Source organism: Pleuronectes platessa, chromosome 15 (assembly GCF_947347685.1).
Source record: "Pleuronectes platessa chromosome 15, fPlePla1.1, whole genome shotgun sequence".
Classification (NCBI taxonomy): domain Eukaryota; kingdom Metazoa; phylum Chordata; class Actinopteri; order Pleuronectiformes; family Pleuronectidae; genus Pleuronectes; species Pleuronectes platessa.
In genome coordinates, this window is record NC_070640.1 from 6,072,785 (window position 1) to 6,098,932 (window position 26,148).

The 26,148-nt window shown below is 38.3% G+C and overlaps 6 protein-coding genes across 12 annotated transcripts; all 6 read left to right on the plus strand.

The window, feature by feature from the left end:
* The first annotated feature begins 838 nt into the window (after positions 1-838).
* LOC128457668 (olfactory receptor 24-like) lies at positions 839-1,789 on the plus strand. Its single transcript, XM_053442464.1, has one exon. The coding sequence runs from the start codon at positions 842-844 to the stop codon at positions 1,787-1,789; it is 948 nt and encodes a 315-aa protein (XP_053298439.1). The 5' UTR covers positions 839-841.
* Positions 1,790-6,062: 4,273 nt separating this feature from the next.
* On the plus strand, positions 6,063-7,013 carry LOC128457667 (olfactory receptor 24-like). Its single transcript, XM_053442463.1, has one exon. It carries the CDS (start codon positions 6,066-6,068, stop codon positions 7,011-7,013), a length of 948 nt encoding a protein of 315 aa, XP_053298438.1. The 5' UTR covers positions 6,063-6,065.
* A 4,315-nt stretch (positions 7,014-11,328) lies between these two features.
* LOC128457373 (olfactory receptor 52B2-like) lies at positions 11,329-12,765 on the plus strand. The gene is made up of 2 exons (XM_053442036.1): positions 11,329-12,246; positions 12,730-12,765. The coding sequence occupies exons 1-2, from the start codon at positions 11,329-11,331 to the stop codon at positions 12,763-12,765; spliced, it is 954 nt and encodes a 317-aa protein (XP_053298011.1).
* A 3,884-nt stretch (positions 12,766-16,649) lies between these two features.
* On the plus strand, positions 16,650-18,904 carry LOC128457016 (cytochrome c oxidase assembly factor 4 homolog, mitochondrial). Of its 7 annotated transcripts, none has more exons than XM_053441497.1 (3): positions 16,650-16,812; positions 17,059-17,089; positions 17,724-18,904. In XM_053441497.1, the coding sequence occupies exon 3, from the start codon at positions 17,754-17,756 to the stop codon at positions 18,003-18,005; it is 252 nt and encodes an 83-aa protein (XP_053297472.1). In that variant the 5' UTR covers positions 16,650-16,812; positions 17,059-17,089; positions 17,724-17,753; the 3' UTR covers positions 18,006-18,904. The 7 variants fall into 7 exon arrangements, with proteins under 7 accessions (XP_053297472.1, XP_053297473.1, XP_053297471.1 ...); XM_053441496.1 differs by having other exon boundaries at positions 16,651-16,821; positions 17,727-18,904; XM_053441495.1 differs by having other exon boundaries at positions 16,652-16,812; positions 17,727-18,904.
* Positions 18,905-19,177: 273 nt separating this feature from the next.
* Positions 19,178-20,284, plus strand: LOC128457015 (olfactory receptor 2AT4). The gene has a single exon (XM_053441491.1). It carries the CDS (start codon positions 19,308-19,310, stop codon positions 20,280-20,282), a length of 975 nt encoding a protein of 324 aa, XP_053297466.1. The 5' UTR covers positions 19,178-19,307; the 3' UTR covers positions 20,283-20,284.
* A 3,052-nt stretch (positions 20,285-23,336) lies between these two features.
* On the plus strand, positions 23,337-24,311 carry LOC128457468 (olfactory receptor 2AT4-like). The gene has a single exon (XM_053442158.1). It carries the CDS (start codon positions 23,337-23,339, stop codon positions 24,309-24,311), a length of 975 nt encoding a protein of 324 aa, XP_053298133.1.
* Positions 24,312-26,148: the final 1,837 nt, after the last annotated feature.

Here is a 26,148-nt window from a genome sequence, read left to right on the forward strand (position 1 = left end):
TGGGAGCTGTTGGGTTTCTCGATACCTTTTAAGTTCTTGACCTTTTACGTTAAGATTTGACCCTTGACATTAAACTGAATTGAATATCTTTTATTATAATATATTCTTCCTTTTGCCATTGATTTTTTTTGAAGCACTTTGTAACCTTGATTAAATAAGTGCTATAAAGATAGGGTTATTATTATTGTTACTATTATAAGTGAGTTTACACACAGTCACAGATTGGAAACCATAACTCCACTATATGCACATACAAAATAGCTGTTGGCTGCTATATTGATGTTTAAAAACTGATATATGACCTTAAGATATATTTGTTCCAAACCTCGCTGAGTATGTCTGAAAGGTGTTTACTACAATTTGAATAGTTTGCTTTTGACATATTAAGTTGAGACACTTAGTTTCAGAAAAACATCATTAGAAGTTTGTTTGGGTGACTCTCATTGGATGAATCTTTTATTTCGTCCTTGTAATTCTTAATTAGAAGGTTTAAATGTTTCCTCGGGAGAGAAGAGAGGAGGGTATATTTTCTTCTGATCACAGGTCAGACGTGCAGATAGTCAGTGGCTGCTACTGATGGTGTCTGCATCATATGGAGTCCCACTGTGCACAGTGATCTGCAACAGGCCAGGTGCGGCAACAGTACACTTGTATTTTGTCCCGTGTTCAAAAGAATCAGAATAACAAAATGGGAAACAATGTTTTCTAAATGCATATGTTTAAAGGTTTGTTTTGAAGTATGTGATTGGTAAGACTAATGCAGTCGGTGATAAGATGTCATGTTTTCCTCTCATTCAGACTTGAGAGATTTCACACTGTGTTCCAGAGGAGGAGCTCAACTATGTCTCTTTTAAATGACTCTGCCATCATTCATCCTCCAGGCTTCTATGTCATCGGATTCCAGACGTTTCCCTACATCAGTGTCTACATCATCTTTATGGCATTTGTTTATTTGGTCACAGTCGTGTTCAATGTGTTATTGATGTGCATAATCGCTTTTGACGAGAACTTACACACCCCTAAGTTTTTAGCAGTCGTCAACCTCGCAGTAATTGATGTGATCTTGAACACAAGCACGATTCCCAGCATGATTAAGACGTTCCTCTTTAAGGACAACTTTGTTCCCTTCAATCTCTGTCTGGTACAAATGTTTGTTCACTATTTCAGTGTGTCTCAGGAGTCTTACGCGCTCGCTATTCTCGCCTACGACAGGTTGATTGCAATTTGCTTCCCTCTGAAGCAAAACATGTTAAACACAAGGGCAATCATGCTTTGCATTGTCAGTCTGACTTGGGTTTACAGCGCAGGATTGCTTTCGTACAGCACGTCTATCATGGCTCGACTGTCCTTCTGCGGATCTGTCAGAGTGTTCAGCTACTTCTGTGACTATGGGCCGGTGTTTAGACTCGCCTGCAATGATTACTCACTGCAGTGGGCCGCAGCTTCAGCTTCTTTGATGAATCTGTTTGGTCCCTTAACTTTTATATTTCTGTCCTACGTCACTATCCTTGTGACCGTGTTCAAGATGAAGTCAGTGAGCAGCAGGATGAAAGCTCTCACCACTTGCATTGAGCACCTCATTCTTGTGGCCATTTATTATGTTCCTCTAATCACCATTTACATAGTTGGGCTCTTTGTACGATCTATCGATCCTGACCAGCGAGTGCTCAGCCTGTCGCTCGCCACTTGTCTCCCCCCCTGCATTAATCCCATTGTCTACTCATTGAAAACAAAGGAGATCAAAACCAAAATTGTGGCTTTGGTGTGGAGAGTGAAAATAAACCCTTGACAGCTACTTTTTCCATCCTGAATCAGCGAGTGTAGGGTGTGTGTGTGTGTGTGTGTGTGTGTGTGTGTGTGTGTGTGTGTGTGTGTTTGTGTGTGTGTCTGTTTGAGGGAGAGAGACTTTATTTGAGCGCTTTCTATTATATCTCTTACTCATCAGCATGTGTAGATATCTACACGTTTTGAGATTATGATGATTTTTTTTTCTGAATATTGTTTTGAATATTCTGTTATTACATTAACTGTTGTCAATTTTATCAAGTGAATAAAATACATGTCACAAGTCATTTTTAACACTATATTGTTAACTTACTTATTTAGACATGAAGTAACAAACAAGTGGTTGCATTTGAATTTGATGATATTTACACATTTGTCTGTTCTGACCACTTCTAAACTTTCTCTTACTGTAGCTCACACTTTCTAAATCAAACATGATGGGATGAAACATAAGGCGCAGTTATTGTGTTTAACTGAGGTCGATCCAAAGGTTCACATCACCACACTGAGGACACAGGCCTCCAGGCCTTAACTTAAACGTGTTGTTCTTTATGTACGTTAAAACTAGGAAAATAAAGACTATGAGTCCGACATACGTAGAGAAATTAACTCTATTTAGGCTCAGAAACGTACAGTAAACTGTCCTTTTTTATTATACTCAAATTTAAGCTGTACATGTATAGAAATTCATAAGTGCATTTCTATAAACACAGGAATGACTGATGGATATAAACTGTTTGAATAGGAACACTTTGTTTGTCCAGTTTGATGCAGCGCTCCAGGAGAATTAGAAATAATTCAAATGCATTATTGTGTGTTCCCTTTTTATGAAATGACAGAGACAGTGAAAATAAAATAACATCTATATCTAAAGAAATGAACCTGCCTAAAATGAATCTATAGCAACCAGTGGATAATTCAATTTAAAGTCTGAATGGACGTTGGTGTTTTAAGGCCTTTGAGAGGCCTATAATTTATAAAACAAAGCAGAAGTTTCAGGTTTGAGCTTTTTTGAAGACAATTTTTTTTTTAAATCAAGCAGATGAAATTCGCCTGTACCTTCAGACTCTTAGAAAGTATAGGTGTGACTTAAATGAAATGGCGGCCTTAAAAAAACAAAAGACAGTCTGCACCCACATGTATCTCTGCATATTTTAATTGCTTTTATCATTAGTGGGTACAACTGAGACTAATTAGTCTGAAGTTTATACAGTAAAAGGTTTGTTTGTTAAAGACAAAGTCATTAACCAAAACTCTCCAGTGATGTCAACACAAATTTAGCTCATTAGACGTGTTAAGTTTTCACTCACTATGTGACCTGTTTAATTCTAAATACATCCTCAGGGAACATTATGCAACAGAGTGATTAACTTAACCCTTGAACAATTATGTTTGCCACATGTGCAGCTCCGATTTCTGATGCAACAGAAGTAATAATAATAAACTTTATTTGCTCATATTCATGTAACCTCATAGTACTTCATTGTATGAATGTACGAGGTTGGTGTTTAAGAGTTATTGATGACAAAAAAGAGCTGAAGACATTTTGTGAATAGACATTACACAGGAAGCCATGTTATTTGTATGAAATGCACAGATACAATATTCTGGACAAGTATCAATTCAGATATTGATCCATATTGAGCGGTTCATATATCAGCTAGCTGATCAACCTCCGATACTGTTGACATTTCTGAAAGCTCAAATAAACCTCACTTTAAAAAACCCAAAACTCGATGGTATATTTATTTTTATGAACATAATTCAAGGATATTTTTTAAACGTGTTTAGAAATGATCTGATGTTGCACAAAAGTAACTTCTCCATATTTTATGAGCTGTCAGCACAGTCTCCAGTGAAACACATTAATTTAGCCTCTGTTTCTGCAGAACTTTGTCTATGCAGCAAAGAACTATGCAAAGTATCTGAAGTTTAATGGCACCTAAAGTTCATTGTTTGTCACACTTAACACACCAATTAAAAAGAAGTGACTTCGGAAAGGGTATCCGGGGTGTGTGGCGGCCCTTCAGAGAAGATATGACTCCTGTTACAATTGCGAACCTCCTAATGGATACAGATGAGATTAATTAGGCTTAAATCTAAACAGTTAAAAGTGTGTTTGTTATATGCAAGGTCATTAACCAGCATCCTTTGGTAATGGCATAACAAATAAGGCTCATTAGCAGGTTCCCAGGAGTCAGAGAATCTTTTTGTCTAGGGTCACCATGTCCTATGTTGGTGAACGTCCCCTCGGGGCAAAATGTTCATTGCCAATGTCATTATAACTTGTTGTTAAGTCACTTCATACACCTGAAGTTTATGCAAAGTTTGGAGGGTCCTGTTGTAGATGTTTTTGTTTTCACATTCCCAGTGGTATGCAGAGCTGACCATATGTGATTGGAACAGGGTCAAGATGTCAGAATAGCACCAGCATCTCAGAACAAACCTCCTCCTACCCTACACTCCACTCAGAATGCTGTGGTACTTGAACTCAGGTTTGCTCTCCATACCCAACACCAAACTGGGAGCTTTTTGACACAGAGACTTCGGTGTCGCAGCCCCCACCCTCTGGTACTCTCTTCCCGCCAATATCCGCGGAGCTACATCTCTTGACAGCTTAAAAAAAACTACTCAAACACCACCTGTTCACTAAGACTTTTGGCCTCAGTTAATGCTCCACCCTGCCATTAGTGCTATTTATTTCTATCCTATTTTGTGCGATGACTTTCTTTTCTTCTCTCTTTTGTCTCCATAGACATATGTAAAGCTACTTTCGGATTCTTCAAAGGCACTTTATAAAGTCAAGCCATTATTATTATTAATAAATGCTGCATCGATCAAGCCTCCATCCTTAATTCCGGTTCTAAGCCGCGAAAACTACACAGTCTACAAAGTCCTACAGAACCCAGTAAAAGTGGCATCAACCAGAAGCACAACTAAATAAAATGACTGTGTGCGGGAAATCAAAAAAGCTAAATCCAGATAGCTGCCATGCAGACAACTAGATCTGACTATCCAGCAGGTTCCTGTCAGGGTCTGAACCTCCGAGTGAGACTCTCAGCGGACCTACGTGCTAGTAGGGCTGCTCGATTAATCGAAAGTTAATCGTGATTTTGATTATTGGGTAAAATGATCTCCAAACTACAATAATCGAGTTGAACAGATTATTTGGCATTTTTTTCGCATGCGCAATTCAGTCCTTCCCCCAAAGCATTCAACCCCAGCTGACTGGCACTCACTCTCAAGCAGCTGTTAAGTGAAGGAGGCGAGTTGTGTGTGTGGTGACCGGCGGTATTTAAAAAACAGCGCAAGTGGAAAATGGTAGAGGGAGGGCGCCCCACGTTCGGTCCACAAAAAGGGTAGAAAAAGTTCTCTTGTATTGGAACACTTCGGATTCGAAGACTCCGACGAGGAGCAGCGCCACATTGTCACAAGTCACAAGTGACTGGTTCTTCCGATTATAGTCATTTAAAGAATAAAGCATAGACTTCAGAATAAGGGCACATATTAATAATCATTTGAATAATCGTGATTTCGATATTGTCCAAAATAATCGTGATTATGATTTTTTCCATAATCGAGCAGCCCTACGAGCTGGTTAGCATGGATGGCATTGTAAGCACCATGCCATGTGTAGCCCATAGACTGGTGGCAACACAGTCACAGAGCGAAAACCATAACTCCACTATATTCAATTAGAAAATAGCTGTTGGCTGCTATATTGATGTTTAATATCTGATATATGACCTTACGATTTCTGTTTCAAACCTCGCTGAGTAGGTTTGAATGTTTTTTATTACACTTTGAATAGTTTGCTGTTGACATAATAAGTTGAGATGCTTGGTTTCAGGAAAACATCATTAAAAGTTAGTTTGAGTGACTCTCATTGGATGAATCTTCTATTTCGTCCTTGTAATTCTTAATTAGAAGGTTGAATGTTTCCTCGGGAGAGAAGTGAGGAGGGTATATTATCTATTGGGCACAGGTCAGACGTGCAGATAGTCAGTGGCTGCTACTGATGGTGTCTGCATCATATGGAGTCCCACTGTGCACAGTGATCTGCAACAGACCAGGTGCGGCAACAGTACACTTGTATATTGTCTCGGGTTCAAAAGAATCTGAAAAACAAAATGAGAAACGTTTTCTTAATGCATATGTTTATAGGTTTGTTTTGAAGTATGTGATTGGTAAGACTAATGCAGTCGGTGATAAGATGTCATGTTTTCCTCTCTTTCAGACTTGAGAGATTTCACACTGTGTTCCAGAGGAGGAGCTCAACTATGTCTCTTTTAAATGACTCTGCCATCATTCATCCTCCAGGCTTCTATGTCATCGGATTCCAGACGTTTCCCTACATCAGTGTCTACATCATCTTTATAGCGTTTGTTTATTTGGTCACAGTCGTGTTCAATGTGTTATTGATGTGCATAATCGCTTTTGACGAGAACTTACACACCCCTAAGTTTTTAGCAGTCGTCAACCTTGCAGTAATTGATGTGATCTTGAACACAAGCACGATTCCCAGCATGATTAAGACGTTCCTCTTTAAGGACAACTTTGTTCCCTTCAATCTCTGTCTGGTACAAATGTTTGTTCACTATTTCAGTGTGACTCTGGAGTCTTTGGCGCTCGCTATACTCGCCTACGATAGGTTGATTGCAATTTGCTTCCCTCTGAAGCAAAACATTTTAAACACACGGCGAATCATGTTTTACATTGTCAGTCTGACTTGGGTTTACAGCGCAGGATTGCTTTCGTACAGCACGTCTATCATGGCTCGACTGTCTTTCTGCGGATCTGTCAGAGTGTTCAGCTACTTCTGTGACTATGCACCGGTGTTTAGACTCGCCTGCAATGATTACTCACTGCAGTGGGCCGCAGCTTCAGCTTCTTTGATACATCTGTTTGGCCCCTTAACTTTTATATTTCTGTCCTACGTCACTATCCTTGTGACCGTGTTCAAGATGAAGTCAGTGAGCAGCAGGATGAAAGCTCTCACCACTTGCATTGAGCACCTCATTCTTGTGCTTATTTTTTATGTTCCTCTATTCAGCATTTTCTTAATTGGGCTCTTTTTGGGATCTGTTGATCCTGACCAGCGAGTGCTCAGCCTGTCGCTCGCCACTTGTCTCCCCCCCTGCATTAATCCAATTGTCTACTCATTGAAAACAAAAGAGATCAAAACCAAAATTGTGGCTCTGGTGTGGAGAGTGAAAATAAACCCTTGACAGCTACTTTTTCAACCCTGAATCAACGAGTGGAGGGTGTGTGTGTGTGTGTGTGTGTGTGTGTGTGTGTGTGTGTGAGAGACTTTTTCTGAGTGTGGTTTTTTGATTTTCAATTGTTTCTCTTACTCATCAGCATGTGTAACAGACAAATAGGAGATTGAATACATTACATGTCCATATCCATTTTTAACACTATATTGCTGACTTACTTATTTAGACATGAAAACACATGGTTGCATTTGAATGTAATGATATTTGCACATTTGACTGTTCTGACCATTTCTAAACTTTCTCTTACTGTAGCTCACACTTTCTAAATTAAACATGATGTGATGAAACATAAGGTGCAGTTATTGTGTTTAACTGAGGTACTTGCAGAGATTTTAAGCCTGTGTGATGTAGTTGTTCCTCTTCAGAAATGTATTTTGTATATTAACATAAGGTCGTTCCAAAGGTTCACATCACCACACTGAGGACACAGGCCTCCAGGCCTTAACTTAAACGTGTTGTTCTTTATGTCCGTTAAAACTAGGAAAATAAAGACTATGAGTCCGACATACGTAGAGAAATTAACTCTATTTAGGCTCAGAAACGTACAGTAAACTGTCCTTTGTTATCATACTCAAATTTAAGCTGTACATGTATAGAAATTTATAAGTGCATTTCTATAAACACAGGAATGACTGATGGATATAAACTGTTTGAATAGGAACACTTTGTTTGTCCAGTTTGATAGAGCGCTCCAGGAGAATAATTCAAATGCATTATTGTGTGTTCCCTTTTTATGAAATGACCGAGAGACTGAAAATAAAATAATATCTATATCTAGAGACAGTTACTTGCCTAAAAATGAATCATAGAAACCAGTGGATAATTCAATTTAAAGTCTGAATGGACGTTGGTGTTTTAAGGCCTTTGAGAGGCCTATAATTTATAAAACAAAGCAGAAGTTTCAGGTTTGAGCTTTTTTGAAGACAATTTTTTTAAAAACCAAGCAGATGAAATTCGCCTGTACCTTCAGACTCTTAGAAAGTATAGGTGTAACTTAAATTAAATGGCGGCCTAAAAAAAACAAAAGACAATCTGCACCCACATGTATCTCTGCATATTTTAATTGCTTTTATCATTAATGGGTACAACTGAGACTAATTAGTGTGAAGTTTATACAGTAAAAGGTTTGTTTGTTAAAGACAAGGTCATTAACCAAAACTCTCCTGTGATGTCAACACAAATTGAGCTCATTAGACGTGTTAAGTTTTCACTCACTATGTGACCTGTTTAATTCTAAATGCCTCCTCAGGGAACATTATGCAATAGAGTGATCAACTTAACCTTTGAACAGTTATGTTTGCAACTTATGCTGCTCAGATTTCTGATGTAACAGAAGTAATAATAACAAACTTTATTTGTATAGCACCTTTCCTACGAGAAATGCTGCTCAAAGTGCTTCACATACAATATAGATACAAATAAAACATAATAAAATGTACTACCCACGAAAATACCAAAGTATTTTGTGGATTCAAACACTTCACCCACCACACCACCGACATAGTGGTGAGTATAGAATGATACAATTTAAAGTTTTCGTTGAACTACCCATCTGAGCAAAATCCCGACAGTCAAGACTCTTGAGCTCCAAAAAACTCTCGATGCATCTCAATGTATCACATCCACAATTTTCTGTATTGCTGCACATGGATGCTAGTTCATACAATCAGTCAGACAAATATGAGCTCCCATCATATTTAGAAAGTGCTTTAAAAACGTATTATAGACTCTCATTAGACGTGTGCTGTTATTTACAAAACAAGGTTTTCAATTCAAAAATCAGACTACAACAGTAAGTCTATGACAGTTATCAGTGCTCTTTTTAGGATCTGTTGATCCAGACCCGCGAGTGCTCAGCCTGTCGCTAGCCTCTTGTCCCCCCCCCCCCTGCATTAATCCCATTGTCTACTCATTGAAAACAAAGGAGATCATAACCAAAAGTATGGCTCTGGTGTGGAGAGTGAAAAAAAAAACCTTGACATCTACTTTTTCCATCCTGAATCAACGAGTGGAGGGTGGGTGTGTGTGTGAATGTGAGTGTGTGTGTGTGTGTGTGTGTGTGTGTGTGTGTGTGTGTGTGTGTGTGTGTTCGTGTGTGTGTGTTGAGGATGAGAGAGACTTTTTCTGAGGTTGTTTTTTAGATTTTAGATTGTTTCTCTAACTCATGTGTAACAGACAAATATGAGATTCAAGAAAATACATGTTCCAAGTTATTTTTAACACACTATTGCTGACTTATTGAGATTGATGAATATAAACTGTTTGGATAGGAACACTTTATTTGTCCAGTTTGATACAGCTCTCCAGGAGAATTAGAAATAATTCAAATGCATTATTGTACGTGCCGCTTTTATGAATTGACAAAGACTGAAAATAAAATAACATCTATATGTAAAGACAGGCACTTGCCTTATAATGAATCTATAGCAACCAGTGGATAATTAAGTTTGAAATCTGAATGGACGTTGGTGTTTCAAGGCCCTTGAGAGGCCTATAATTTATAAAACAAAGCAGAAGCTGAAGGCTTGAGCCTAAACCTCTCATTCGGTTGAAAAAAAAAAAAGTAGTAGTAGTAATTTGCCTTTGTCTTCAGACTCTTTGAGACTGTTACGTAAATTAAATGGCAGCCTCACAAAAACAAAAACAAATCTGGTCCCAGATGTATCTCTGTATATTTTTATTGTTTTTAACATTAGATGGTAAAAGTGAGACAAAATAGTCAGATTTTTTAACAGTAAAGGTTTGTTTGTTAAAGACAAGGTCATTAACCAAACTCTCCAGTGATATCAACACAAATTGAGCTCAACTGGACAATTAAAGACTGAATACGACACAAAAACATTAACATATAGGGTTAGCTTCAATAACAAACTCTTAAATTGTTATTCCTGTGACCACGCATTCATATGACAATAGCAATTTTATATGACCACAACTTTAACATTCACATTGTCCAACTGATTCTCCACAATTCTTCATTCAAACACTTCTATGTTTAGAATGAGAACCGGTTTTATGAGACTGCCGGTGTTGCTCAACGTCAAACAAAAGCTAATTAGCTTTAGCTCGACATAAGCTAACAAGCTCGGCACAGTGAGCAACCAAAATATATATTTTCAATCACTGGAAAAACTGGAGATTCTTAGACGGCCTGCTGGTGCAATTAACTGAACTGAAGCCAAGAAGAAGTCGAGTGCAGAGACTCCAATCAGCCAACTAATGTGGCATAATGATGTCGTAAAAATTTGAGTGATACAACTATCAATAAAACAAACAAAAAAAAATTCACAAAAGCAAGTAGTTCAAGAAAGATATAGATAGAAGAGTTTTAGATCACACATAAATCATAAATTCCTCCAAAAAGATAAGACAATCTGATTAAACCTGAGATATAGCATGAACTTCCTGATAGAAAATTGCAATGTCTCATTAAGGGTATTAATCCCTCAATATAATCTCAAAAAAGCAGCTATGAAGAAAGATATTTACAAGATTTAAAGACGAATTCCAATGCTAAGAGAACAGCAAAGACTTTGTGTATGATCAGCTACAAGGTCGTGTAGTTGTTTTGTGGTTGTTGATAAACCCGATCTATCACGACTTTATATGTAACATGGTGTATTTTCCTCAGCAGTGGCTTGAAACCACAAGCTGAAGCAGCGATAAGGTAATCCCTTATTAGTCCCACAGTTGGTATATTCTCAGTATTCCAACATGAACAAGAGCAAAAGTTTCCAGGTTGGTCACACTGGCCAAAGGAAAACACACTGTTTTCGAACCTCTTGGAACAACCAGTTTTTTTTCTTAAAGTACTATGATGCTTGTTTAAACTGAGGTTTTGGGAGTCTGACTCATCTCATAATTTTAATCATTCAGAGCAATAATTGGATGTTTATTTTGAGCACCAGAGAAGTTCAGTCGGAGCCAACAACAACCTGCTCTCCATGGATCAAAGTAACCTCAGTAATAAAAGTTTCATCTCAGGAGATCAAAGAGGACATGATATATCTTCCACTGTTCCCTGGTCAGAAGTATTCGCGTGTAGATGAAGCATCAGACAGAGCTACTGCTGAACAATCCTTTAATTGACAACATCAGGTATGGAGTAGTCAGATTTGTATTTTTCTGCTTTTGCATGTATTTTTTGATTATATTCAATGTTATGAGGTCTAATGTAGAATAAGATGTTAATGTCCTTGTTCTTTAGACTGAAGAGCCTTCACACGGAGGCAGACCTCCAGCACTCAGCCTCTGGAGCTCAATTATGTCTTTTCCCAGGACTGTTTTAAACGACTCTGTCATCGTTCATCCTCCAGGCTTCTACATCATTGGATTTTTGAAGATTCCCTCCGTCAGCGTCTACTTCATCTTTCTGGCTTTTGTCTACGCGGTCACGGTTCTCTTCAACAGTTTGTTGATCTATGTAGTTGTCTCTAATCGTTGCTTACACACTCCAAAGTTTCTGGCTGTGGTCAACCTGGCAGTGATCGATTTGGTCCTGAACACGTGCACGATTCCCAGCATGATAAAGATATTTCTCATGAAGGATAACTTCATTCCATTCAATCTATGTTTTGTACAAATGTTTGTGTATTACACCTGTGGCTCATTGGAGTCGTACGCTCTTGCTATACTTGCTTATGACCGGTTGATAGCAATATGTTTCCCTCTGCGTCAGAACTCGATCAACACACTACGAACCATGACTTGTATTGTCAGCTTGAAGTGGTGTGTTTGTCTGGCCGCGACAGCATTTGTAACCATTATAATGACCCGACTGTCTTTCTGCAGATCTGTCCGTGTGTTCAGCTACTTCTGTGACTATGCACCTGTGTTCAGACTGGCCTGTAATGACTACACCATGCACTGGTCTGCAGCATCTGGCATGACTTTTATGAGCCTCGGACTTCCCTTGATCTTTATTTGTGTGTCTTACCTCAGCATCCTGGGGACAGTGTTCAGGATGAAATCTTTAGGAAGTCGATTCAAAGCTTTGGCCACGTGTGTTGAACATTTAATCCTTGTTACTATATTTTACATTCCTCTGCTGGTCATTTTCCTGATTGGTTTTTTTCTGAGGGTCATTGAGCCGGACCAGCGTGTGCTCTGTCTGTCACTGGCCTCCTGCATCCCCCCCTGTGTGAATCCTATTGTATATTCATTGAAAACTAAAGAGATAAAAGTCAGAGCCCTGGCACTGATCAGAAAACATAAAATCAGCACACTACAAAAAAACTAATCTTGGAGGGTCAACAAAACTCATATCATGATAATAATTAAACACAACTTTAGCATGAAATAATGCAAACATATTATATTTGCTGTGTTGAGTTAACTGATGAATTTATAAATGTGTAATTGTTTAATTTTACCACTGTTGTGTAACATCAAGCTTAATAATATTTAAACTGTCTTTCCCCGCCCACATATCCAACGTATTACTGTGTAGATGTGATATAACTGTTGATAAAACATAATTTTATCAAAAGAATAATTTTGTGCTTCACACTCTGATTGCACAACATATACTCGGTGGCTGAGGGGGTAAAGCGGTCGGCGGTTTGATCCCATATCCCCCTCTGCCTATACAAATAAAGTTTACTATTATTACTTCTGTTGCATCAGAAATCTGAGGAGCATAAGTTGCAAATATAACTGTTCAAAGGTAAAGTTGGTCACTCTATTGCATAATGTTCCCTGAGGATGTATTTAGAATTAAACTGGTCACATAGTGAGTCAAAACTTAAGACGTCTAATGAGCTCAATTTGTGTTGATATCACTGGAGAGTTTTGGTTAATGACCTTGTCTTTAACAAACAAACCTTTTACTGTATAAACTTCAGACTAATTAGTCTCAGTTGTACCCACTAGTGATAAAAACAATTAAAATATGCAGATTTACATGTGGATGCTAACTGATTTTGTTTTTGAGAGGCTGCCATTTAATTTAAGTTACACCTAAACTTTCTAAGAGTCTGAAGACAAACGCAAAATTCCTCTGGCTACTTTAGTAAGTTTCTCTACATGTCAGACTAGTCGTCTTTTTTTCCCTAGTTTTATCGAACATAAAGAACAACACGTTTAAGTTGAGGCCTGGAGGCCTGTGTCCTCGGTGTGGTGAAGTTAACCTTTGGATCGACCTAATCTTAATATACAAAATACATTTTCTGATGAGGAAAAACTACAGCAAACAGGCTTAAAAATATCTGCAAGTACCTCAGTTAAACACAATAACTGCACCTTTCATCCATACAGTATATAAATTTATATAAATTCATTTGGAGTAACAAAAGCCTGTTCAGGTTTATCTGCCATCATAGCAACATTGCCCTTTTGGCAGTAAGATTTTTGCTACTACTACCATTGTCAACATCTGCAACCTCCTTAGTGCTATTTCCAACAGATATAGCAATGTCACTTACCTGCTTACTCATACCGAACAATATGAGTTCCTCTCCAGCTGGGTTGTCCTCTTTTTCCTTGGAGTGTGCGAAAATGGTAGGCACAGCGGTGTCCTTCAGGCGAGCCCTTCCCTAAAAAAGTTACATAAAATTAATACGTTATTGCACAGTAACTGTAAATTGATAAAAAAAAAGGCTTGTGTCTAAACATGACATCTATTACACTTCTGTCTATCCTGGGAGAGGGATCCCTCACATGTGGCTCTCTTTGAGGTTTCTACATTATTTTTCCCCTGTTCATGGAGTTTTTTTGGGGTAGTTTTTTCCTTACTCGGGTTAAGAGCAGAAGATTTCACATCCTGTCAAGCCCTATGAGACAAATTGTGATTTGTGTATAAGATCTATACAAATTGAATGTGATTGATGACTTGATCGATTGATTGATTGATTGATTGATTGATTGACTAATCAATTTAAACCATAAGTTATGAAGACATTTCTGTATACCGTCGTGTAAATGCTCAATTGTTGTCTCTCAAAGTGTTCACTGCGGAGACGAGAATTATTCTGCGGAGTCCAGTTCTGTCTCTTTATATTGAGCATCCACATGTCTAGCCTCTCAGGATCACTTTGAAGAAATCTACACACATAAAACAAACATATAAAATCATATAGGGGAGAGCAGGGTAATGTGGGACATCGGGTGATGTGAAACACCCCCTGTATCTAGGCAACGGAACACATCTGTGGTCATTTGACCATTTTGTTTTCAAGCCCCTCCCATTCCCCCCTTGCCATGAAAGAGAAGTTGGTGCTGGTGTTGTGGAAAGTATGTTTTTTTTTTCACATTTTTGCATGTAAAAGTTAATTTTTTTGCTTTGAGCTTATCAGGTAGAAAAACTTATATCATAGATGTTGGTGAACTTTCAACATATAAAACCATGTGATTGATGCTAGCTGAAGATTAGCCTGAATTGCTAAAAGATGTTGTTTTTCTAAAATTGTGGCTTCGGGGTAAAGTGGGACAAATGCCACCATGAAGCACAAGTTAAGTTTAGTCTTAAACATATTTTAGTGTTATATTACATTATATATGTTTTATTTTTAATGTCATAAACATTGTAGAAAAGCCATCATGCCAAGAAACTACACCAGGAAAACAACCTGGTGCCAAACACCCCTCGCAGAGATGGAGAGTGCAGCCGCTGAGGTCATGCAAGGAAAGAAGTCTTTAAGAAAAGCTGGAAGGGATAGAAATATTGATAAGACAACCCTCAAAAGATTCATAAAGAAAAAAGAGAAATGGAAAGTAAAATCAGTAGCCTGGGGTGCAGTAGCTGAGGCAAAGAGAATATTCACAGATGAGATGGAGGACGAGCTTGTCAAACACTTGAAACAACTAGCTGACCAGTTCCATGGCCTTGCTCCAGTTAAGTGCCGTGAACTGGCATTTGAATACGCAGAGAACAACAATATCCCTGTCCCTGTGCAGGTAAGCTAGGGTGTGCAAGAGATCACATGAATCATAATAATCATAAATGTGCTTAATTGACCAATCCCCATGATTCTGTTACTAGTCTGATATTAGTGGTTGTCAATCTAGTTGTCAGGATTTTAACTATTACAACATGTGTTGTTATGGTAGTTTTAAAGTGGAAAAAGTAAGTGGACCACTTTACCCGGTAGCCGGGGTAAAGTGGGACACAGGACCACTTTTTTTAGAACAATCATATTTTCACTGCCCTTTGTCCTGAAGACATTCTGATCATTTCCATTGCTAGAAAATATCCTGAATTAATGGCAAATGTGTAAATTTTACTGATATATCATTTTAGCTCGCCTAGAGGGGAGCAAATGTAAAAAATGTCCCACATTACCCCGCTCTCCCCTATCTGTTTGATAACCTTCTTCATAGACTTATTTGTATGCAAACAATAAAATGTCACTAACTTCACTCTTTTTAGATATCACAGTTCAGATAATCCATCTGTTACATTCCCTCTTTTGGGGTTAGTATGGCCCTATTTCATATACTTATAATTGAAGTTATTTCATATTCAAATAGTTACTATTTTATGCCACATTCAGGTTTAATAGGTGTAAGTGAGTGTGAAAGTGGACAAATAAAGACTGAATGCCACGAACGCAACAGACAAACCTAGTATTCACTAAAACCACACATAACGACACATCAAGTGAAACAAATATGATATACATATTAAATATAAACACATTATAATTATATATTATTAGTATACATTTTATTATTATTACTATATACCCTTGCCAGATATAAAAAGCATTAACATTAACAAATAGGGCTAGCCTCAATAACTATCTCTTAAATTTGTATTCCTGTGGCCACACTTTCATATGACATTGATAACTTTATATGACCATAACTTTAAAGTTCACATTGTGTAACTCATTCTCCACAATTCTTTATTCAAACAAGTCTATGTTTAGAATGAGAACTGGTTTTAGGAGACTGCCCGTTATTCAGCAGCAGGTGTTGCTCAACGGCTAACACAAACTAATTAGCTTTAGCTCGACATAAGCTAACAAGCTCGGCATAGCGAGCAACCATACCAACTAATTAGTGCTACGGTTCTAATATATGAATGAAATAAAAATATATTTTCACTCACCTGAAGAACTGGAGATTCTTAGACGTCTGTTAGTGCAATTAACCGAACTGAAGCCAAGAAGAAGCCGAGTGCAGCGACTCCGATAAGCCTGCTAGCATGCAGGCTATGCTAGCGGCTAGCATATCGTTTATCTATGCTAACGGCTAGGGGCGTGGTCTCCTGAGTGACACCTGGGCACAGTCCGTGGACGCTGCCACGGTTGTCACTCAAGAGACCGATTTCAAACCTCTGTAAAACTTAAACCAGTCAGTTATAAATAAAATCGCCCCCCGTAGATTTGTCATGAAAGAAGAACTTAGTGGTTAAGACTAAAACCGTTTTCTGAACCAGGCTGTAAACATATTTAAATTCTGCCTAAAGTCTGGTTGTTTAACAGGGGAGTCAATGGGAGTTGAACTGCAGCTTGTTGCACTTCCGCATCGGCTCAATCGCTGAGCGCGGGTTGTATCCACTTGGCAAAGATGATGTCATGATCGCCGTGAATGTGTTTTATTAATCTCTCTCGGCCGCCGTAGTTCTCTGCACACAGCGGAACTCTTATTCGGGTATCCGTCGGAGGTATTTTCCGGTTGCACTGTTGTCCGCCGCTCTAGCGTGTCCCCCTGTTACACGGTGGAGTTGTGCAGTTTATTGTGAGTCGAAGTGAGTTTGTGGACGGACCCGTCGACACAGACACAGAATCAGCCGCTCAGGACTGTGGTGAGAAAAGTAAACATTCGCGTTGGTTATTTGCATTTTAAAGAGTTGCTGCCGCTGTTGGACACAGTTTGAAGCAAAGATAGCAGCACTGCACACATTAATTGTTACACGTCCTGTTTTCAAAATCAACATCAGAATAGCATCAGTGTTGTGACCTGACAGTAAAAGTACAGTGGCCCTGAAGGTCAGAAATCCATATTCTGTTTGAAAATATTGTTCTTTGTGAAATGTTGTTTTCACCCTCAGGGCCACCGTGGACACGCCCCTCTCTGTGAAGGTGAAATACAGTAGTGAACAAATGGTTGGGCTACATCCAGCTTTGTGTTATTTTCTTTCAGTAAAGTAAAAATAAGAAAAATACATCTACACAAACAAACATTTGTTTAGCCTCAATTCTTTATTTAAATCATCACATTTTTCTTTCTATTTAAACTTATTTGCAACTTATTTGCATCTTAACTTAGACGATGTTGTGGAATAAAATTATCAAGCTACTTAACATTGAAATACACAAATGTACCATAAATATCTTCAGACTTTACTTACACACTAAACTGCGGTTGCATAACGATGTCGAACAAATTTCAAAGTAGATCAAGAAGCATATAGATAGGAATGTTTTAGATCACACATAAATTACAAATTTCTCACAATCTGATTAAACGTGAGCTATAGCATGCACTTCCTGATAGAAAATGGCAGTGTCTCATTAAGTGTCTTAATCCCTCAATATAATCTCAAAAAGGCAGCTAAGAAGAAAGTGTTTTACAAGATTTAAAGATGAATTCCAATGCTAAGACAACAGCAACGACTTTGTGAAGGATCAGCTACAAGGTTGTGTAGTTGTTTTGTGGTTGTTGATAATACCAAACTATCACTACTTTATATTTAACTTGGTGTGTTGTCGTCAGCAGTGGCCTGAAACCACACACTGAAGCAGAATGGCGTCCCCTTCACCCCATGACCGCAGCCGGAATGATGACGAAGACGACCCGGTGGATCGGATGATATCCCGGACAGGATGTGCCGAGGTGCACTATGCTGTGCAGGAGTGCATGGCTGAGCACCAGGACTGGCGAGTGTGCCAGAGCCAGGTCCAGACTTTCAAGGACTGTATGATGGATTTCCAAAAAGCCCGGAAAGAACAGCTGATGAAGCAGCTGCCAATGTCCGCTGAGTCTGCTTCCGACTGAACTCACCAAACCACACAGACACAGACACACACACACACACACACACACACACACACACACACACACACACACACACAAACACACATTAACAAACTTTTTGAACACGTTTTGAATGAAAAGACTGCACCGATTTTTTTTTTGTGTTGTGTAGGGCTGAATGATAAATATGGTTTGTTGATCACAACAGACTTTTCATACTGATTTATTTAAATTTAAATTAGTGTATGTGCACGTTGGAAGAAGGTAATTTTTCAGTTATGTACTGCGCTCATAACATATCTTGGTCAGAACAGCTACAAATATTATTTTTGTGTTTACGAATAAACAACATAAATTATTGATCTATTAAAAATAATACTATACTTGTCATTTAATGTATTTGTGTGGTTTCAAGTGAATCTTAGTTCACCTCTACTGATATGGAAGAAAGAAACACTTTCACCTCTGGCTTGGTGACCTGAGGCTTGAGTGTATGGCCTCAGTCAGGTATGATGAGGACACATTGCATTGCCATTGCAAACTCAACTACTAAAATATTCTGCAAAAAAATGTGGGGCTATCAAAAAAAATATATGATATTTAATTTTATATTAACTATAACATGTATTTAAATATAAGACAAGATAAGGTTATCCATTATTAGTCCCACAGTTGGTAAATTATCAGTATTCCAACATGAACAAGAGCAGAAAGTTTCCAGGTTGGTCACACTGGCCAAAGGAAATAACAATGTATGCAAAATGCTGGAACAACAAGTTTTTATTCTTAAAGTACAATTATGTTTGTTTAAACAGAGGTTTTGTGAGTCTGACTCATCTGTCACTAAAACATCATTATATCAGCTCACGTACCTTATTTTATTTGTGGTGTCATGAGATGCATAAACTCACTTTTTATCATTCAGAGCAATAATTGGATGTTTATTTTGAGCACCAGAGAAGTTCAGTCGGAGCCAACAACAACTTGCTCTCCATGGATCAAAGTAACCTCAATAATAAAAGTTTTATCTCAGGAGATCAAAGAGGACATGATATATCTTCCATTGTTCCCTGGTCAGACGTATTTGTGTGTGGATGAAGCATCAGACAGAGCTGCTGCTGCACAATCCTTTAATTGACATCAGGTATGGAGTAGTCCGATTTGTATTTTTCTGCTTTTGTCTGTTTGTTATGAATATATTCAAATCTGTCCATGGGTGTATTGAGGTCTAATGTAGAATAAGATGTTAATGTCCTTGTTCTTTTGACTGAAGAGCCTTCACACGGAGGCCGACCTCCAGCACTCAGCCTCTGGAGCTCAATTATGTCTTTTCCCAGGACTGTTTTAAACGACTCAGTCATCGTTCATCCTCCAGGCTTCTACATCATTGGATTTTTGAAGATTCCCTCCGTCAGCGTCTACTTCATCTTTCTGGCTTTTGTCTACGTGGTCACGGTTCTCTTCAACAGTTTGTTGATCTATGTAGTTGTCTCTAATCGTTGCTTACACACTCCAAAGTTTCTGGCTGTGGTCAACCTGGCAGTGATCGATTTGGTCCTGAACACAAGCACGATTCCCAGCATGATAAAGATATTTCTCATGAAGGATAACTTCATTCCATTCAATCTATGTTTTGTACAAATGTTCGTGTATTACAGCTGTGTCTCATTGGAGTCGTACGCTCTTGCTATACTTGCTTATGACCGGTTGATTGCAATATGTTTCCCTCTGCGTCAGAACTCGATCAACACACTACGAAGCATGTCTTGTATTGTCGGCTTGAAGTGGTGTGTTTGTCTGGCCGCGGAAGCATTTACAATCATTATAATGACCCGACTGTCTTTCTGCAGATCTGTCAGTGTGTTCAGCTACTTCTGTGACTATGCACCTGTGTTCAGACTGGCCTGTAATGACTACACCATGCACTGGTCTGCAGCTTCTGGCATGACTTTTATGGGCCTCGGACTTCCCTTGATCTTTATTTTTCTGTCTTACCTCAGCATCCTGGGGACAGTGTTCAGGATGAAATCTTTAGGAAGTCGATTCAAAGCTTTGGCCACGTGTGTTGAACATTTAATCCTTGTTACTATATTTTACATTCCTCTACTGGTCATTTTCATGATTGGGTTTTTTCTGAAAGTCGTTGAGCCGAACCAGCGTGTGCTCAGCCTGTCGCTGGCCTCCTGCATCCCCCCCTGCGTGAATCCTATTGTATACTCATTGAAAACTAAAGAGATAAAAGTCAGAGCCCTGGCACTGATCAGAAAACATCAAATCAGCACACTACAAAAAAACTAATCTTGGAGGGTCAACAAAACACAGCAATAATCAGGATTAAGTGTTTAATCACTTCAGTTGTTTAATTGTTTAATTTTACCACTGTTGTGTAACATCAGGCTGAATAATATTTAAGCTGTCTTTTTTTCCTCATATATCTGACGTATTACTGTCTAGATGTGATGTAGCTGTTGATAAAACATCATTTTATCAAAATAATTATTGTGTTCATCAGTATTTTTTCACACTCTGATTGCACCGCATATACTCTGTGGCTGAGGGGGTAAAGCGGTCGGCGGTCTGATTCCAGATCCCCCTCTGCTTGCCAAAGTGTCAGGCTCAGGTTCTGTACCTCACCGAACACACACACACATACACACACAGACACACACAGACACACACACACACTCTGAAGATGGTTTGGAGCCGACTCCCCCTGCAGGGAAACTCCCCTCATGTCATTATAAAATCTTGTCATTCATTTGGCAGGTTTGTCACATTTCAAACCACTGCAGAGTTTAACTGATGAAACATTTTACTGATAAAACTGAACAAGGGAGAGTATCATTAAGTCAGAAATTAGGGGTTAGATAATAATAATAATATTAATAATAATAATCATCTTTATTTTTAGAGCATTTTTCAATGCATATGTTCCAAAGTCAGCAAGTTAAAAACAGACTGGTCATAAAACATCAAGTCCAGAAGAAACAGGTCAAATAAACTAGTGTATTAATACCAGTGCGGTGTAAAAATGTTCAAACAAATGTATTAAAAGAGAGTTATAAGGAAAGTTAAGTCTCAGGTAAAATCAGGAAATGCTCTCCGATGTTAGTCCTGTGATTCAAGAAAAGACAAATGTGACCATTTATGGTTCACCAACTTAATTTCAGTATCATTTTCTGGTGAAGGTGATCTTGTGTATAACTGATTCATTCCTCATCATTGTCCATTGAGGGTCATGTGAGAGCAGGAGGTCGGGGCATTAGAGGCAGGACACATCCTGGACAGCTCATCAGTTCATCTCAGGTCCGACATACAGAGACAAACAACCACACAATCACACCTACAGACACTTCAAGGGTTTCCACTCAACCTGCTACTGTGTTTAAGCTGAGGGCAGCGTTCAGAGTAACTGAGGAAATCCCCCACAGGCACAGGGAGAACATGAAACCTCAACAAAAAACAGGTTTAAAGAATCATAACACTGAAAAGTGTGTAAAGTTTAATCGTATTCTTATTATTGATGTTGTTATTATTATTGTTATTATTATTATAATTATTATTATTATTATTATTATTATCTATGTTATTTATTGAATGAGTCTGTAAGTCACGATGCCAACTACAGATCAGTGCTTCCCCGTGAACATGAAACACAAACAAGTGGACGAGTAGTTATAAAAGCAAATAGGAATCTTAATCTAAAATCTTAAACTTTTCTACTTGTCGTGATGAATGCAAAAGTCAGTGGTGAACAATAAATATACTTTGCATATAATGAAAGCTCCATAAAAACATTATTGTGCACATCAACTTGTTCCCCTAAAGTTTTTAATTGTTTTTATTCTTAATAGGTGCAACTGAGATTAATTAGCATAAAGTTCAAACACATAAAGCTTCAGTTGTTTAGGACAAGGTCGTTAACTATGACTCTCTGGTGACGTTTCTCTCATTAGAGTCGTTTTGTTTGCTCACAATCGTCTGTTCAATGAGAAATTCATCCTTAGGGAACTTGATGCAATAGACGAGTCTGTTGCACTGTGAAAACCAAGTTCTCAAAATGTTCTCAAAGTTTTATAAAGTGTCTCATGAACGTGTTGGAAGAGTAAATCTATTTATATCTAAATAAGTGACATAATTTCTCCTCTTAGTTCAATGTGACCAAGCACAAGAGAGAAACTGTGGACAGTCCTGACTTCTTCACCTCTTCACAGAAGGTCAGAGGTCGTCCTCAGCAGGTTGGCCAGTTTTCTTTGCTTATGGTCAAAGTGGACTGGATCTCATCTGCTTGATCAGGAAAGACTCAGACCTAATACTGAATTCATCACATGAATCAAAAACAAGTGAATCAAACCTGCACATTTGTAGTTTTTGTCAATTATTCAGTTCGGGGATATTAAATGACTTGAGGTTATAAGGTGGTGGTGAAGGGAAAAGGAGCCAATCAACTCAATCAATACTAACAACTATCATGTTGTATAGCACTTTATAAAACTCTCAGTTAAACATTTCTATCAAAGAACAGTGATATGATCAAACTCATCAAATCATTTAGATTAGAACATGTAGAAGTTTGTTATGAGTGTGTATCCAGTTAAATCAAAATCTGACCTCTGGCGCTGCTCTCTGTGGATTCAATTAAACGGCTTTGACTTCCTCTGTATCAGTCGGACATAGAAATCTCTAGAGGTTGATGAGGAAAGTATATTTTCTGCCGTCAAAGAGTCCAACATCTGCTGCAGGAGTCAGAGTCACGCAGGGTTGACCCAACCTGGAAATCAGGTGAGATTCTGTGACTGAGTTTTTTGAACTGGACTAAATATGATGTAAAACCTCCAGTGATCCATGTTTGTACCAAGTTGTGATTTGCACTTCCGCATAGGCTTTGATAAGTTTGCATGTTTTTGAAAGTGTTGTCATGAGATGTTCAAACTCACTTTTTATCATTCAGAGCAATAATTGGATTTTTATTTTGAGCACCTTAGAAGTTCAGTCGGAGCGAACAACAACTTGCTCTCCATGGATCAAAGTAACCTCAATAATAAGAGTTTTATCTCAGGAGATCAATGAGGACATAATATATCTTCCACTGTTCCCTGGTCAGACGTATTCGTGTGTGGATGAAGCATCAGACAGAGCTGCTTCTGCACAATCCTATAATTGACAACATCAGGTATGGAGTAGTCAGAATTGTATTTTTCTGCTTTTGTCTGTTTGTTATGAATATATTCAAATGCGTCCATGGGTGTATTGAGGTCTAATGTAGAATAAGATGTTAATGTCCTTGTTCTTTAGACTGAAGAGCCTTCACACGGAGGCAGACCTCCAGCACTCAGCCTCTGGAGCTCAATTATGTCTTTTCCCAGGACTGTTTTAAACGACTCTGTCATCGTTCATCCTCCAGGCTTCTACATCATTGGATTTTTGAAGATTCCCTCCGTCAGCATCTACTTCATCTTTCTGGCTTTTGTCTACGCGGTCACGGTTCTCTTCAACAGTTTGTTGATCTATGTAGTTGTCTCTAATCATTGCTTACACACTCCAAAGTTTCTGGCTGTGGTCAACCTGGCAGTGATCGATTTAGTCCTGAACACGTGCACGATTCCCAGCATGATAAAGATATTTCTCATGAAGGATAACTTCATTCCATTCAACCTATGTTTTGTACAAATGTTTGTGTATTACAGCTGTGTCTCATTGGAGTCGTACGCTCTTGCTATACTTGCTTATGACAGGTTGATTGCAATATGTTTCCCTCTGCGTCAGAACTCGATCAACACACTACGAAGCATGTCTTGTATTGTCGGCCTGACGTGGTGTGTTGGTCTGGGAGTGACGGCATTTACAATCATTATAATGACCCGACTGTCTTTCTGCAGATCTGTCCGTGTGTTCAGCTACTTCTGTGACTATGCACCTGTGTTCAGACTCGCCTGTAATGACTACACCATGCACTGGTCTGCAGCATCTGGCATGACTTTTATGAGCCTCGGACTTCCATTGATCTTTATTTTTCTATCTTACCTCAGCATCCTGGGGACAGTGTTCAGGATGAAATCTTTAGGAAGTCGATTCAAAGCTTTGGCCACGTGTGTTGAGCATTTAATCCTTGTTACTATATTTTACATTCCTCTACTGGCCATTTTCCTGATTGGGTTTTTTCTGAGAGTCATTGAGCCGGACCAGCGTGTGCTCAGCCTGTCACTGGCCTCCTGCATCCCCCCCTGCGTGAATCCTATTGTATATTCATTGAAAACTAAAGAGATAAAAGTCAGAGCCCTGGCACTGATCAGAAAACATCAAATCAGCACACTACAAAAAAACTAATCTTGGAGGGTCAACAAAACACAGCAATAATCAGGATTAAGTGTTTAATCACTTCAGTTGTTTAATTGTTTAATTTGACCACTGTTGTGTAACATCAGGCTGAATAATATTTAAGCTGTCTTTTGTTCCCTCATATATCTGACGTATTACTGTCTAGATGTGATGTAACTGTTGATAAAACATCATTTTATCAAAATAATTGTTGTGTTCTTCAGTAATTTATCACACTCTCGGTCTGCGGTTTGATTCCAGATACCCCTCAGCCTGCCAAAGTGTCAGGCTCAGGATCTGTACCTCACCAAACACACACACACACACACACACACACACACACACACATACACACACCCACTCTGAAGATGGTTTGGAGCAGACTCCCCCTGCAGGGAAACCCCCTCATGTCATTATAAAATCTTGTCATTCATTTTGCAGGTTTGTCACATTTCAAACCACTGCAGAGTTTAACTGATGAAACATTTTACTGATAAAACTGAACAGGGTTGATGTATCATAAGGTCAGACATTGGAAGTTAGCTAATAATAATAATAATAATAATAATAATAATAATAATATTTAGTCATAGAGTACTTTTCAATACATATGTTCAAAAGCCAGCAAGTTAAAAAAAAGACTCCTCATAAAACATCAGGTTTAGAAGAAACAGGTCAAATAAATTAGTGTATTAATACCAGTGCCGTAAAAAAATGTTCAAAAAAATTAAATAAAAGAGAGTCAAGACTCAGGTAAAATCAGGAAATGCTCTCCGATGTAATTAATGTAATTCATGAAAAGACAAATGTGACCATTTATAGTTCACCAACTTAATTTCAGTATCATTTTCTGGTGAAGGTGACCTAGTATATAACTGATTATTCCTCATCATTATCCATTAAGGGTAATGTGAGAGCAGGAGGTCGGGCATTAGAGGCAGGACACATCCTGGACAGCTCATCAGTTCATCTCAGGTCCGACATACAGAGACAAACAACCACACATTCACACCTACAGACACTTCAAGGGTTTCCACTCAACCTGCTACTGTGTTTAAGGTGAGGGCAGCGTTCAGAGTAACTGAGGAAATCCCCCACAGGCACAGGGAGAACATGAAACCTCAACAAAAAACAGGTTTAAAGAATCATAACACTGAAAAGTGTGTAAAGTTTGATCTTATTCTTATTCTTACCATTGATGTTATTATTATTATTATTATTATTATTATTATTATTATTATTATTATTATTATTATTATTATCTATGTTATTTATTGAATGAGTCTGTAAGTCACGATGCCAACTACAGATCAGTGCTTCCCCGTGAACATGAAACACAAACAAGTGGACGAGTAGTTATAAAAGCAAATAGGAATCTTAATCTAAAATCTTAAACTGTTCTACTTGTCATGATGAATGCAGAAGTCAGTGGTGAACAATGAATATACTTTGCATATAATGAAAGCTCCATAAAAACATTATTGTGCACATCAACTTGTTCCCCTCAAGTTTTTAATTGTTTTTGTTCTTAATAGGTGCAACTGAGATTAATTAGCATAAAGTTCAAACACAAAAAGCTTCAGTTGTTTCAGACAAGGTCATTAACTATGACTCTCTAGTGACGTTTCTCTCATTAGAGTCGTTTTGTTTGCTCACAATCGTCTGTTCAATGAGAAATTCATCCTCAGGGAACTTGATGCAATAGACTAGTCTGTTGCACTGAGAAAACCAAGTTCTCAAAAAGTTCTCAAAGTTTTATAAAGTGTCTCATCAACGTGTTTGAAGAGTAAATCGATTTGTATCTAAATAAGCGACATCATTTCTCCTCTTAGTTCAATGTGACCAA